At 42.8% G+C, this 14,043-nt stretch overlaps 1 protein-coding gene across 2 annotated transcripts in view; it reads right to left on the reverse strand.

Annotated features, from left to right (window-relative positions):
- Positions 1-5,547: 5,547 nt before the first annotated feature.
- Positions 5,548-14,043, reverse strand: part of trim35 (tripartite motif containing 35) — a 33,272-nt gene continuing 24,776 nt past the window's right edge. For both annotated transcript variants that reach the window (XM_062969264.1, XM_003227910.4), the window contains one exon: positions 5,548-11,571. In XM_062969264.1, the coding sequence (XP_062825334.1) occupies positions 11,003-11,571 (569 nt within the window). In that variant the 3' untranslated portion in view covers positions 5,548-11,002. The remainder of the gene's footprint in view (positions 11,572-14,043) is intronic.

A 14,043-nucleotide genomic window follows, 5' to 3' on the forward strand; every position in this document is an offset into this window, starting at 1 on the left:
CATTGAATGTTTGCCTTATATGTTGAAATTGTCCACATGCTTGTGGATTTCAATGGCTTCTCTGTGTAGTCTGACATGGTAATTGTTAGAGTGGAACATGGCCATACAGCCTGGAAAACTCACAGCAACCCAGTGATTCCAGCCATGAAAGCCTTCGACAACATATTTTATTTATGGCAGCCTGGCTGGTAATGGTAGCATCAATTTGGAAAGTTTCTTTCGTAATTTCTGGAAATGACCTACAATGACAAAGGATGGATTACATGACCCTTGGAATCCTTTCCAAGTTCTTAAATCAATTCACAAATTACATTTATCACATTAGTGACTGTAGATACTTATCCTGGATCCTCATGGTCTTTCTTTCGCAATGAGGACATCAATTCCCAAAAGGAACAAGAATCACAGAATCCTAGATTTGGAAGAGACTCCAAGAGCCATCCAGTCCAACCCCTTTTTGCCAGGAAGCAAGACACAACCAAAGCCCTCCCAACTGATGGCCATCCAGCCTCTGCAATAGTTGTATTCAGTGATGATAACTGTATGCCATAATTTCCTCTAAACTATATACTTGGCTATATGTACTGTTATTCCATTTTGCATTATTATTATTATTATTATTATTATTATTATTATTATTATTATTTTATTAGCTCTTTGCAATAATAATAATAATAATGTATGACTAGCATTTCCCCAAAACTACATACTTGGCTATATGTACTGTTATTCCATTAGCTATTATTATTATTATTATTATTATTATTATTATTATTATTTCATTAGCTCTTTTCAATAATAATAATGATGATGATGTATAACTAGCATTTCCCCAAAACTACATACTTGGCTATATGTACTGTTATTCCATTTCTAGAGCAGGTTTGCCCAAAACACCTTCTTCCTCTCACCACGTTTTCCCCTTTTACCCTCTATTTGTGCCTCTATTTGACCCTCTATTAGATGTTTAAGGGGCGTGTAGGCCTTCCTCTGAATGAGCACAGACAGCACTATCATCAGCATATTGGAGTTCTATAACAGAAGTCGTTGTGACCTTATTTCAGTAACAATTTGAACCCTGACCTCCCAATGTTTTATTCCAACTCTCAGATCAGAACAAAATCACATTCCTATTATTATGCACCTTCTAGTGCATAATAATTAAATCTATGACTCCATCTACATTGCCATAAAATGCACTTTCAAACTGCATTGTATGGCCTCTATCCTAAATTTTTCTTCTCCAGAAGATTTATTCAGAAGAGATTTCCAGTATCCTAAAAGCACTAGATCCTGTTTGATCTTGGAAGCTAAGCAGTCAGGGTTGGTTAGCACTTGGATGGGAGGCCACCAACTATTTCCAGTGCTGTATGGTATATTGCAGAGGAAAGAACTGGCAAAATTACCTATAGTTTTAGGAGGCATCAGCTATCTTTGGCAGAGGAGGCTAAAGTTGCCAAACTACAATTGCCAGGATTCTATCGTATTGCACCATTGGTGTCAAACTGCATTAACTCTACAGTGCAGATGCACCCCAGCCCAAATCCTGAAAAATGCATTTCTATTGGTTTGTTTTTAAAAACAGAAGTTGGTAACTAACTGAGTTTTGGGAGGATAAAATTCACAGGAGATGCCAACGTTTGTGTTTGCCAGTCACTTTTTATGTTCGAATGAAAGAAATCCCAGATTTCCAAACCAGCTGATCTGCAAATTTGCATTTTCAAAAAGCTTGCTTTTTTTCCAGCTAACAAAGAAGACAAAAAGGGAAAGAAACAAAGGAGGCACACAGTGGAAGACAATGCCACTAATACATTCTCTTGCACCACAAAAGCTGGTGGTGTGACTTAGTTGGCACACTGATTGATATTGATCACAATTTGCTTAGCACCCTTGTGCCTTTGTTGAACAAATTGGAACCATCAACTTCTGGCTAAGAGTGGGAAAACACAAATAACAGCTGCATAGCAGCAGTTCAGCAGATCAGAAGCTTCTACAGCAGGCATGGGCAAACTTCGGCCTTCCAGGTGTTTTGAACTTCAACTCCCACAATTCCTGGCCTCAGACCCTTTCTTTTTCTCTCTCCGCTGCTTAAGCTTAACTTACATCTGAAGCAAAGTCCCAGTCCAGTCTTCTTTAACACATACAGGAGTCCCAGTGGCGCCCAGCAACACCTTGCCACACGCAAAGTGAAGTGACTAAACATTCCCAATTTATCCCAATTTTCCCTGGGTGTCCAAACACCAACGCCCAAAGAGCAGGTGTCCCAAATTCTTAATCCGAATCAGAACTCCACACAGCTAAAGCTCGTGGGCCGGGCGTGCCTAATTCTTCATCAGAATCCCAATCAACCTGCCCACGCCCAACACCGTGCACACCGGGGATCCATCCTCACTCCTCCAAGCAGCCCAAGTGGGGTCTGCTTCTGAAGACACCCAAGCTTCCCCAGTGTCAGCAGTATCCATGGGCCCCGATTCCTCCCCAGGCATCTCCGGTGCCCGTACCCAGTCAATGCCTACTTCTTCAGCCACCACCTGTTCCCCAGCATCCATTTCTTCCACAAACTCCCCATCTGAATCTTCCTCAGAAGACTCCTCATTGAGATCCCTAATTCTCTTTCTGTACAAATCCTCCAATGAGCCCTCCTCGCGAGGGTTTTTCCTTCCTCTCCTGATCCCACCACCATCATCCACAGTCCCTGAAGGCGCAGTCATAACACATAGGGCAAACATTCAATGCCCATAAACACATCAAACAGAGACCGAGACAGACAGACGCAGAGGCAATTTAACCTTCTCCTGAGGGGATGTTCAATTCTGGCCACAGGCGGGAGCAGCTGCTTCATCATCCACTCTGACAGCACTTCCTCATTCCAACGTCGTAAATTAGTTAAACTTGCCTCCCCACTTTTTTTATAAGTGGTACCTTATTTCCTACTTGATAGATGCAACTATCTTTCGGGTTGCTAGGTCAGCAACGAGCAGGGGCTATTTTTTATTTTTAATTGACGGGTGCTCACCCCGCCACGGGCTGGCCTTGAACTCATGACCTCATGGTCAGAGTGATTTATTGCAGCTGCTCAATAGCCTGCGCCACAGCCCGGCCCCTGCTGATGATATGGTATTACTAACCGGCAACTGAGATGGATCAATGAAAGCTAGTGGAGCAAAAAATAGACTAAAAATGTGTGTTAAGAAAACCAACTGAGGAGTAAATATAAATAGCAGTTAGTGATTTGAAAGGAAAATCTGGAATGAGCTGATAAATAAAAATCCCTCCGAACAATTATTTTGTAGCATTTATCCATGGCAGTTAAATTGGTGTTAAATAGCAGATGGACCACAGAAATATCAGAGTAATGGTTAATGTAGTGTGTGAAATGTACACTCATTGTTAAAGTGAATATGTGTGTGCTTTGGTAAGGATTCCAGTACAGAAATAGTTAATTGCATAGAGTTAAGATTTACTGCATCGAGCAGCTTCCTTTTGTGCTGACATAGTCACAGAGAATGGAATTTGGGAGGTGCTAACTTTACTGATAAGGATTCTTTCTAGTTGCCATTAATCCCTGTGTCCCTGCTGGTTCTGCTGGACCTCTCAGTGGCCTTCGATACCGTCGATCACGGTATCCTTCTGGGGCGCCTTGCCGGGATGGGTCTTGGAGGTACTGTTCTGCCGGGATGGGTCTTGCTGGAGGGTCGTTCCCAGATGGTGTCATTGGGGGACGCCTGCTCGGCCCCACAACCATTCACTTGTGGGGTCCCGCAGGGTTCAGTACTGTCCCCCATGTTGTTTAACATCTACATGAAACCACTGGGAGAGATCATCCGGAGTTTCGGGGTCTGGTGTCATCTGTACGCAGATGATGTCCAGCTCTGTCACTCCTTCCCACCTGTCACTAAGGAGGCTTTCCAGGTCCTGAACTGGTGTCTGGCCACTGTGTTGGACTGGATGAGGGTCAACAAATTGAAATTGAATCCAGACAAGACAGAGGTCCTCCTGTTCAGTCATAGGGCCGAATAGGGTTACAGCCTGTGTTGGACGGGGTCGCACTCCCCCTGAAGACGCAGGTTTGTAGTCTGGGTGTGATCCTGGACTCATCGCTGAGCCTGGAGCCCCAGATCTCGGTGGTGGCCAGGGGAGCCTTCACACAACTGAAACTTGTGACCCAGCTGGAGGTCTGACTTGGCCACGGTGGTCCACGCTCTGGTTATACCCCGTTTGGATTACTGCAACGCGCTCTACGTGGGGCTGCCTTTGAAGACGGCCTGGAAGCTCCAATTAGTACAACGGGCGGCTGCGAGATTAATAACTGGGATGGTTTACAGGGAGCACACCACTCCTCTGTTGCGTCAGCTCCACTGGCTGCCGATATGCTACGGAGCCCAATTCAAAGTGCTGGTTTTGACCTACAAAGCCCTAAACTGTTCTGGTCCAACTTACCTGTCCGAACGTATCTCCCCCTATGAGCCTTCTAGAACTCTTAGATCATCGGGGGAGGCCCTGCTCTCGATCCCACCAGCCTCAGAAGCATGGCTGGTGGGGATGAGAGACAGGGCCTTCTCGGTGGTGGCTCCTCAGCTGTGGAACTCCCTCCCCAGTGACATCTGGCAGGCTCCTTCCCTTCTGAGGTTTAGAAAGAAGCTGAAGACCTGGCTATGTGCGCAAGCGTTTAATGAATGAACTCAGTTAGCATTGACATGGATTGGATTAAGGCTCTTGCACAAGGTCTGATGGATGACTGGCATATATATTCGGCGTTGCACTGTGTTAACTCTTTTATATAATGTATTTTACTATGTTACTTAACTATTTTAATTGTTGTATTATTTTATTGTATTATGATATACTGGTAGTGATCCTGCTAGTTGTGTAAGCCGCCCTGAGTCCCCTCGGGGAGAAGGGCGGGGTAGAAATATCGGAAATAAATAAATGATCTGGCTGCACTTATGTACATAGCTGTAAATAAAGCCAATTACTGCCAGGATGGGCAGGTAGCTATGTCTGTTTATTTGTTCGTGCTTCTAAGCAGATGCTAAGTTGCCGAACCGAGGGGAGAATTGAGACGGAGAGCTGTAAGTGTCTCAATTTAACCACCTCACATTATTCATCACCAACAAGAAAGAGGTCACAGGATAAGCTTTCACAGACTTAGGGTTCATTTACACTTTGGAACTAAAGTAGCCTGACACCACTTCAACTGCCATGGCTCAATGCTAATGGAGTTGTAGTTTCACAAAGGGCTTAGCCTTCTCCACCAAAGAGGCAAACTACAAATCCCAGGGTTCCATAGCATTGAGTCATAGCACTGAAGTGGTATCCAACTGCATTAGCTCTACAGCATAGACACGCCTTCTGCTGCTCGAAACCATTCTCCAGATGGTAAGCCATCTGTTTTAGAAACTCTCTTTTGTTTTAGATACAACTCTCCATAATTTGACTTGTCTTTCTGTTTCTGTAATCTATACTATAAACCACTTCTGTGTTTCACGTTGGGGGAAAAGCCAGGATATAAACAAATGGATTAAATAAATAGGATCTGACAAAGTGTTTCAAACATGCTTTTATAAAACTCATTATATATTAAACCCTTTTTCAGACCAAACATTTAATACATGCTATTTTATTTTTTCATACAAGCAATGATGCAAAGCAGTGCTGTCTCCTGAAGAGCAATAAACTATACTCAAAAGTAGTCTGGAAAGAGCAAATTGTACAAAAAAGTGCACGAAGTTTTAAGGCTTTCTCATATAAGCGAACTATAAGACATGTGTGGCAATATGGAGCAGATCAAAAGACAAATCCAAACGTCCTGAAAGAATGGTCAAACATGACAACCAGAGGCCCAGAAATATGGAGAACTAAAAATAGGATGTCCAAACAAGGCAATTGCAGTTTGATATAGCTGCATGGAAGATAAATCGCTTTCCAATTATTTAATGGTTTGGAAAGCTGCTTCAAGGCTGGATGGAAACTGGCTCCAGTTTGCAAAACGTATTACCAAAAAGGCAGTACTTAAACAACGACAGGAACCATACAGCTATCCAGAAGATGTTGGACTACAACCCAGAGCATTTCTCTTTACTCACCAGAGCTGCTGGGACATGCAATACAACAACATATGGAGGAAAACCTATTTCCTTCCATAGAAAGCTACTCCTAGGAGCAAAAAAGGGAACGTCCCTCTGTAGATATATATATATATAAATAAACCAAAACAAACAAAAACTTTGCAAGCAATTCCAAGGAGCTTTGAGCACGGTGCTCCTCAATTCCAAATATCTTTCCTATTTCTAAGGATCCAAAATAAATGTGGGGAGAAGCAGGTATTCAAATGAGGGCACTCTGTTGATGCTTACGATTAAAAAGATTAAAACTGAAGAAGGTTGCTGTACTTTTAAAATGGGGATTTCAGCAAGTATTGCTTCTTACCTGGCTGTTTGGGTGCATCTACACTGCAGAATGAATGCAGTTTCATACCACTTTAACTTCCATGTCTCAATGCTGTGGAATGCTGAGAGTTGTAGTTTTAAAAGGTCTTTCATTTTTCCCTTCTAAAGAGTGTCTTGCCAAACTACAAGGGGCCGGGCTGTGGCGCAGCTGGCTAGTAACCAACTGCTATAAATCACTACTGACCGAGAGGTTATGAGTTCGAAGCCCGGGTCGGGTTAAGCCTCCGACCATTAATAGCCCCGGCTTGCTGTTGACCTATGCAGCCCCGAAAGACAGTTGCACCTGTCAATTAGGGAAATTTCGGGACGCTTTATGCGGGGAGGCTAATTTAACTAATTTACAACACCATAAAACTGCCAGCAAAACACAAGGAAAGGAATGAGGAAGTACAGTCACTACTGGATGGTGAAGCAACAGCTCCCCCTGTGGCCGGAATCGTGAAGCTGGAAAAATGTTAAAAATGCCTCTGAGTCTGTCTAATGTATGTTGTTTGTCTGTTGGTATTGAATGTTTGCCATATATGTCTTCATTGTAATCCGCCCTGAGTCCCCTTCGGGGTGAGAAAGAAGGGCGGAATATAAATACTGTAAATAAATAAATAAATAAATACAACACCCAGGATTCCATAGCACTGAGCCATGGCAGCTAAAAGTGGTCTCAAACTGAATTCATTCTGTAGTGTAGATGCACTCCGCAACGAGCAAAACCTGCTTTGGGACGGTAAAGACTTTCCAACTTTCAATCTGGGTACCTTAAACCTTGTTCCAAATAACAGGGACATGTTTTCAAACCTGAAAGAAATTATTGATAAGTTTATATTGGCAATGCATATGCTGTCTTTTGCACACAAGAAATCGATTGGTGTCTAGACAATAATGGAGGAAGTCATCGATATGCAGAACATGTTAATACGGTTCTGAGTTGGTTTAAGCAAACCTCTTTCTCGTGCTCTCTGAGGCTGGGTCTACACTGTAATTTAATGCAGTTTGAGCAGCATTATGTGGTCATCATAGACCCATATAATGCAGTTCTAATGGCATTAAATGGGTCTACTCACTGACCACATAATGCAGCTCAAACTGCATTAAATTACAGTGTAAGTCCAGCCTGGGATTCAATTATAATTTCTGCAATGGTAAAAGGAGGGCAATGGGAGTGGATTGCCCTCCTTTTACCATTGCAGAAATTATAATTGAATTCCAAACTGGACCTACACTGTAATTTAATGCAGTTTGAGTTGCATTATCATCATCATCATCATCATCATCATTTAATTACTTATTAATCGCCCTCCATCCACGATGCTCTAGGCGATTTACAAGATAAAATGGTAAAGGATAAAAATACATACATACAAATATTGATAAAATTAACATATAAAATTATGTGGTTGAGCTGCATTATTTCTATACAGCCAGGGGTTTAACCGATTTGTCATATACAGTAGAGTCTCAATTATCCAAGCTTCTGGATTATCCAAGCCATTTTTGTAGTCAATGTTTCAATAAATCATGATATTTTGGTGCTAAATTTGTAAATACAGTAATTACAACATAACATTACTGTGTATTGAACTACTTTTTCTATCGAATTTGTTGTATAACATGATGTTTTGGCGCTTAATTTGTAAAATCATAACCTAATTTGATGTTTAATAGGTTTTTCCTTAATCCCTCCTTATTATCCAAGATATTCGCTTATCCAAGCTTCTGCCGGCCCATTTAGCTTGGATAAGTGAGACTCTACTGTATATGTAATACATAACTTGAAGTAGAGTATTGGATTTCTCTGAACCGTTTGGCTATAGAAGTTCTCCAGTTATCTTAGCATTTAATTATTATGCACTGGGTTTTCCTTGCGCCATGCTCTCCAATGCCACTGCAATTCAACGGGGATGTTTTTACCTCCTGGAAACTATGGCGAGGAAAATAGGAACCGCTTCTCTAATGCTTTCCTGCGATGCGCAACCCATGGAAGAGTTAACTTCCCCGCACGGCTCGAGCACATGCCGAATGTGGCACGTTCTCATTGGGTTGCGGTGACATCATGCCAAACCCGGGAAGGCCTTGCCTATTTCCAGACTGTTTTCTCCCCCTCCCCAAAGCTGCTATCAATCTTCCAGCTGTGGCGGCTGCGCATGAAGCAAGCATGGCTCGAATGGGAAAGGCTTATCATTCCAGGAAAGGAGGGGTGCCGGGCACATGCCTTGCCACTCTCCTCATCTCTCGTGCCTTGAATGATAATGCCATATCTGTGGAAGTGTGGGCCGCACCATGCTCCACTGAGTCACCCCACGCATGCGCTAGTCTCCATCAGCCCCTAAATGGGACATCATGGGTGCTGATCAAGCAAATCTCTTTCCAAAAAAGGGACTTGTCCAATGGTGCCAATCCGAGAGTGAAACATGAGCAGCACATGCACATTTGACCACACAGTGAGCTGCACATGTGTCCCGCTTGTATATATCTCTCTGCTATGTCTCAAAGGGCAATGGCTACTTGGCAGCAATCTAGTCTAAAAGGTCTGCTCTGGATTCGAATCTAGTCTTGGAAGAAGCCACTGAATCCCTTTAACATTTAGACTAAAGGCACAATGGATTCACATCATATTGAGGGCCTGGGCTGTGGCGCAGGCTGGAGAGCAGCTGCAATGAATCACTGCAATGAATCACTCTGACCAGGAGGTCATGAGTTTGAAGCCTGCTCGGAGCCTATGTTTGTCTTGTCTTTGTTCTATGTTAAGGCATTGAATGTTTGCCTTATATGTGTAATGTGATCCGCCCTGAGTCCCCTTCGGGGTGAGAAGGACGAAATATAAATGCTGTAAATAAATAATAAAATAGCAGCGAGTTCAATTTTCAAGTCCATTGTCTATATAGGATCTTATTGACATATTTAATTCTGCAACCCATAGCATCAGAATGTGGCATTCCCAGGGATCACAAGGACTAAGGGTGCATCTACACTATAGAATTAAAACAGTTTGGCACCACTTTAGCCTCCATGGCTCAATATTGTGGAATCATACAAGTTGGAATTTGGTGAGGCTCTCATATCCTTTCGCAGTGAAGGCAGAAGATTGTGTACAACTACAACACCCATGTTTCCACAGCATCGGGTCATGGCAGTTTACGTGGTGCCAGAATCCTAATTGTACAGTGCAGATGCAGCCTTGCTTTAGATCCTCAAAAACCAAAATGGGATCTAGCTAAAGCAGTTACCTTTACTGGGTCTAAGTTAGAGACTCACTGTAAAAAGGATAAACAAAAGAGCAAGGTTTGGCTGTTTGGTTGTGCATTTAAGTAAATCAGATCTAATTTGCCAAGTAGTCACTGTTGAATGTTTTTATGTTGAATGTTTTTATATTGTGGGATGATATTTAAATTGTAAGTTGCTTGGAGCACTCTGGTGGAGAGCGACTAATTAAGAAATAAAGTGAAGTGAAGTGAAGTGAAGGTTTAGTCTCAAACCCAGAGCTCAAAAGTGTGACCTTCCCAGGGATCACAAGGACTAGGCATCATCTACACTATAGAATTAAATCAGTTTGATGCCATAAGCAGTTAACTTTACTGGGTCTAAGTTTGGGGATCACTGTAAAAAGGATAAACAAAAGAGAAAGGTTTTGTCTTAAACCCAGAGTTCAAGAGTGTGACCTTCCCAGGGATCATAAGGATTAGGCGTGCATTTACACTATAGAATTAAAGCAGTTTGACGCCACTTTGACTTCTATGGTCCCATGCAATCGAACCATGGGAGTTGTAGTTTTGTGAGGCTCCAGCCTTCTTTTACAGAGAAGGCTAAAGAACCTGTAAAACTACGACTCCATGTTTCCAAAGCATTGAACCAGACCAGTTAAAGTGGGGTCAAACTGCATCAATTCCACTGTGTAAATGCACCACATGGCTCTGAAACATTATATTACTAACTGTATTCTCTTATGGTGCATCTACATAAACGGTACAATCAATACAGTTGGACACCACTTGGACTACCACGGCTCAGTGCTATGGAATCCTGGGAGTTGTAGTTTAGTGGCACATATTCAGCCTTCCCGGCCAATGAGTCTGGTGCTTTACCAAACTACAACTCCCATGATTCCCATAGCATGGAGCTATGGTAAGTTAAAGCGGAGTCAAACTGTATTCATTGCACAACGTAGATGCACCTTCGCTCTACATTCCCCAAACACTGAAATTGGATCAATCTGATGTTTTTGCTGCCTCATATTTATTTATTTTATTTATTTACAACATTTCTACCCCGCCCTTCTCACCCAAGGGGACTCAGGGCGGCTTACAACAACCGGCAAAATTCAATGCCAAACAGATCAATAAAACAGCAATACATTTAAAACCATTAACAACTATTCATAAAATACAACACATAAAATACATTAGTCAGCTGAAACATATAGTTACTTAAAACCACTTTTCCACGGAACCATTGCACATAAACCTAAGTTCATATGCCACCATCATAGAAAGTTAGCCAAAGAAAAGAAGGAGTGCAGAAAAAAAATTATGAGAAAGGATAAATCAAAGAGGAAGGTTTCATCAGTTGGGATAGTCCGCTTTGATGCGGACCTGAAGCGGGCAGATCTGGAACGGTTCGCTCAGCGGTTTGGATGTGTCGGTGGCGAAGAGGTAGAAGAACGGGAAAACCTCCCCAAATTTGTCGTGGAAAGTATAGATGTGGCCCCCGCCTTGGGCGTTGTAGAAGGAGAGCTCCGCTTCATTGCAGTCCAGCTCCACTCTCAGCCGCTGCAGATCCTTCTGGCTCACCGAGTCGGACAGCACCGCCTTGGAGAGGCTTTCCTTGTTGCTGGTGCCCTGCATGCGGTACATGTACCCGGACCCCAGGTGGGAATTGCACCCGATGCTCCAGAAATAGCCGTCGGCCTTGCGGGCCACTCCCACATACCAGTACTCCTTGCTGCCCACGTCAACTTCCCACACGTGGGGACCACCAGAGAAACTCCTTGAGCCCAGGATGCAGGGCATGCTGGTGGAGAAGCGCTCGGGGACCTCCACCATCAGCTTGTTGGCGCAGGCACCGATGCTGGAGAGGTCGTCCGAAACCGCCAGGCAACTGGTGGCCGTGTTTGGGTCGAAGCTGAACGGGACTGTGAGACAAGGAGAGATGTCAGGAGGAGCACAGGCAGTCCCCAGATTATGGACACATTACAGGTTCTGTAGCTTTGGTTGAGATATGCATTGAAAAACCGTAACAGGATGATGTCCCTCCCACAAAAAACAGCTTTTGCAGTTTAAGCAAATTTCCCCATGTTTTTATGACATGGGAAAATGCAATGATACTGCAAAGATGTCAGGCAGGGGGAAAACTTTTTAAATCCCACCTCTGACACCAATTGCGGAGATGTGGAGGAGTTTCTATTAATCAATTATATTTATATTATTGTTATATATTTTATATCCGCTGCCACCAGAGGTAAAGATGTTTTATTTAAAAGCTGCCACCAGAGGTAAAGATGTTTATAATGCGGCTACCAGATGTTAAGGGGATTAACAACTCTTGCCACCACTATTGGAAGATGTAGCCACTGGCTACTTAGAGAGGAGACTTTTTAAATTTGGGTTTTCTTCTTTCTTGTTACTTTTGATGGTAATACAGTAGAGTCTCACTTATCCAGCCTTGCTTATCCAAGCTTCTGGATAATCCAAGCCATTTTTGTAGTCAATGTTTTCAATATATCATGATATTTTGGTGCTAAATTCGTAAATACAGTAATTACAACATAACATTACTGCATATTGAACTACTTTTTCTGTCAAATTTGTTGTATAACATGATGTTTTGGCGCTTAATTTGTAAAATCATAACCTAATTTGATGTTTAATAGGCTTTTCCTTAATCCCTCCTTATTATCCAAGATATTCGCTTATCCAAGCTTCTGCCGGCCCGTTTAGCTTGGATAAGTGAGACTCTACTGTATAGATGACGGAAGCTTAGATGTTAGAAAGAGCAAAAACACGTTTATTCAGGCGCAAGCTTAATGGTTACAGTAACTTCTTCAGAGGTACCTAGATTAACAGTTGCAAAGCTATATTGAGGTGTTTCAAACTCTTTAAAATACCACTTCTTTCCCTACTGCTTTAAACTGCAGTCACCCTGTGAATTTCAATCACAGACTATCTGTTCCTTATCTGGAAACAGACTACCTTAAAATAAGCCACCAAACTTATTTTAAACTGACTCAAAATCAAACATTTGAGCCTCCCTGATCCCTTCACTGAGGATCAGCCTTCTCTTTACCTCAGCAGGGAACAGACTAATTGCTCTTTTTTCAAACCTGCACTCCTCCAGCAAAACGATGGTTGGCTCCGCCCCCTTCTCCATGCCACTCATGAGTGCAGAGTAACTGAAATACTGACCCTTTTAAAACACAGTTAAACATGGCATCTGTAAACTAAAAAAAAAATCACACTTCATTACAGATACAGAATGGGGGATGCCTGGCTCGACAGCAGTATGTGTGAAAAAGACCTTGAAGTCCTTGTGGACAACAAGTTAAACATGAGCCACCTGTATTTATTACGGTCTTACCATTTATGTGTTTTAAATGCAATTTTTTATCCTGTATTGTTGTTTTAATTGATATATTGTATTAATGTTTTATCTTTTTTATATTGTGATTTGTATTATGTTGCTTATATTTTGTCCTTATTTTGTTTGGGCTGCTGCCCCATGTAAGCCGCCCCGAGTCCCCGCAGGGAGATGGTGGCAGGGTATAAATAAAGTTTTATTATTATTATTACAATGTAATGCGGCAGCGAAAAAAGACAACGGGATTTTGACTTGCATAAATAGGAGTATAGCGTCCAGATCCAGGGAAGCCCTGCTCCCCTCTATTCTGCCTTGGTCAGACCACACCTGGAATACTGTGTCCAATTTTGGGCACCGCAATTGAAGGGAGATGTTGACAAGCTGGAAAGCGTCCAGAGGAGGGTGACTAAAATGATGAAGGGTCTGGAGAACAAGTCCTATGAGGAGCGGCTTAAAGAGCTGGGCATGTTTAGCCTGCAGAAGAGAAGGCTGAGAGGAGACATGATAGCCATGTACAAATACGTGAAGGGAAGTCATAGGGAGGAGGGAGCAAGATTGTTTTCTGCTGCCCTGCAGACTAGGACGCAATGGAACAATGGCTACAGGAAAGGAGATTCCACCTGAACGTTAGGAAGAACTTCCTCACTGTGAGAGCTGTTCGGCAGTGGAACTCTCTCTCTCCCCCGGGCTGTGGTGGAGGCTCCTTCTTTGGAAGCTTTTAAGCAGAGGCTGGATGGCCATCTGTCAGGGGTGCTTTAAATGTGATTTCCTGCTTCTTGCAGGGGGTTGGACTGGATGGCCTGTGAGGTCTCTTCCAACTCTACGATTCTATTATTTTATTTCAAGATCAAGTTCCAGGAAAAGAGACTCCCCCTGAACATTCAGAAGAAAGTCTTGATGGTCAAAACTATTTGACAGAGGAACTGACTGCTTGCAAGTCTGGTAGAACCTTCCTTCTCTGGAGGTTTTTGAAGCAGAGGCTGGATGGTCATCTGTCGGGTGGGCTTGGATTGTGTCTTCCTTCCTAAAT

Source organism: Anolis carolinensis, chromosome 1 (assembly GCF_035594765.1).
Source record: "Anolis carolinensis isolate JA03-04 chromosome 1, rAnoCar3.1.pri, whole genome shotgun sequence".
NCBI lineage: Eukaryota > Metazoa > Chordata > Lepidosauria > Squamata > Dactyloidae > Anolis > Anolis carolinensis.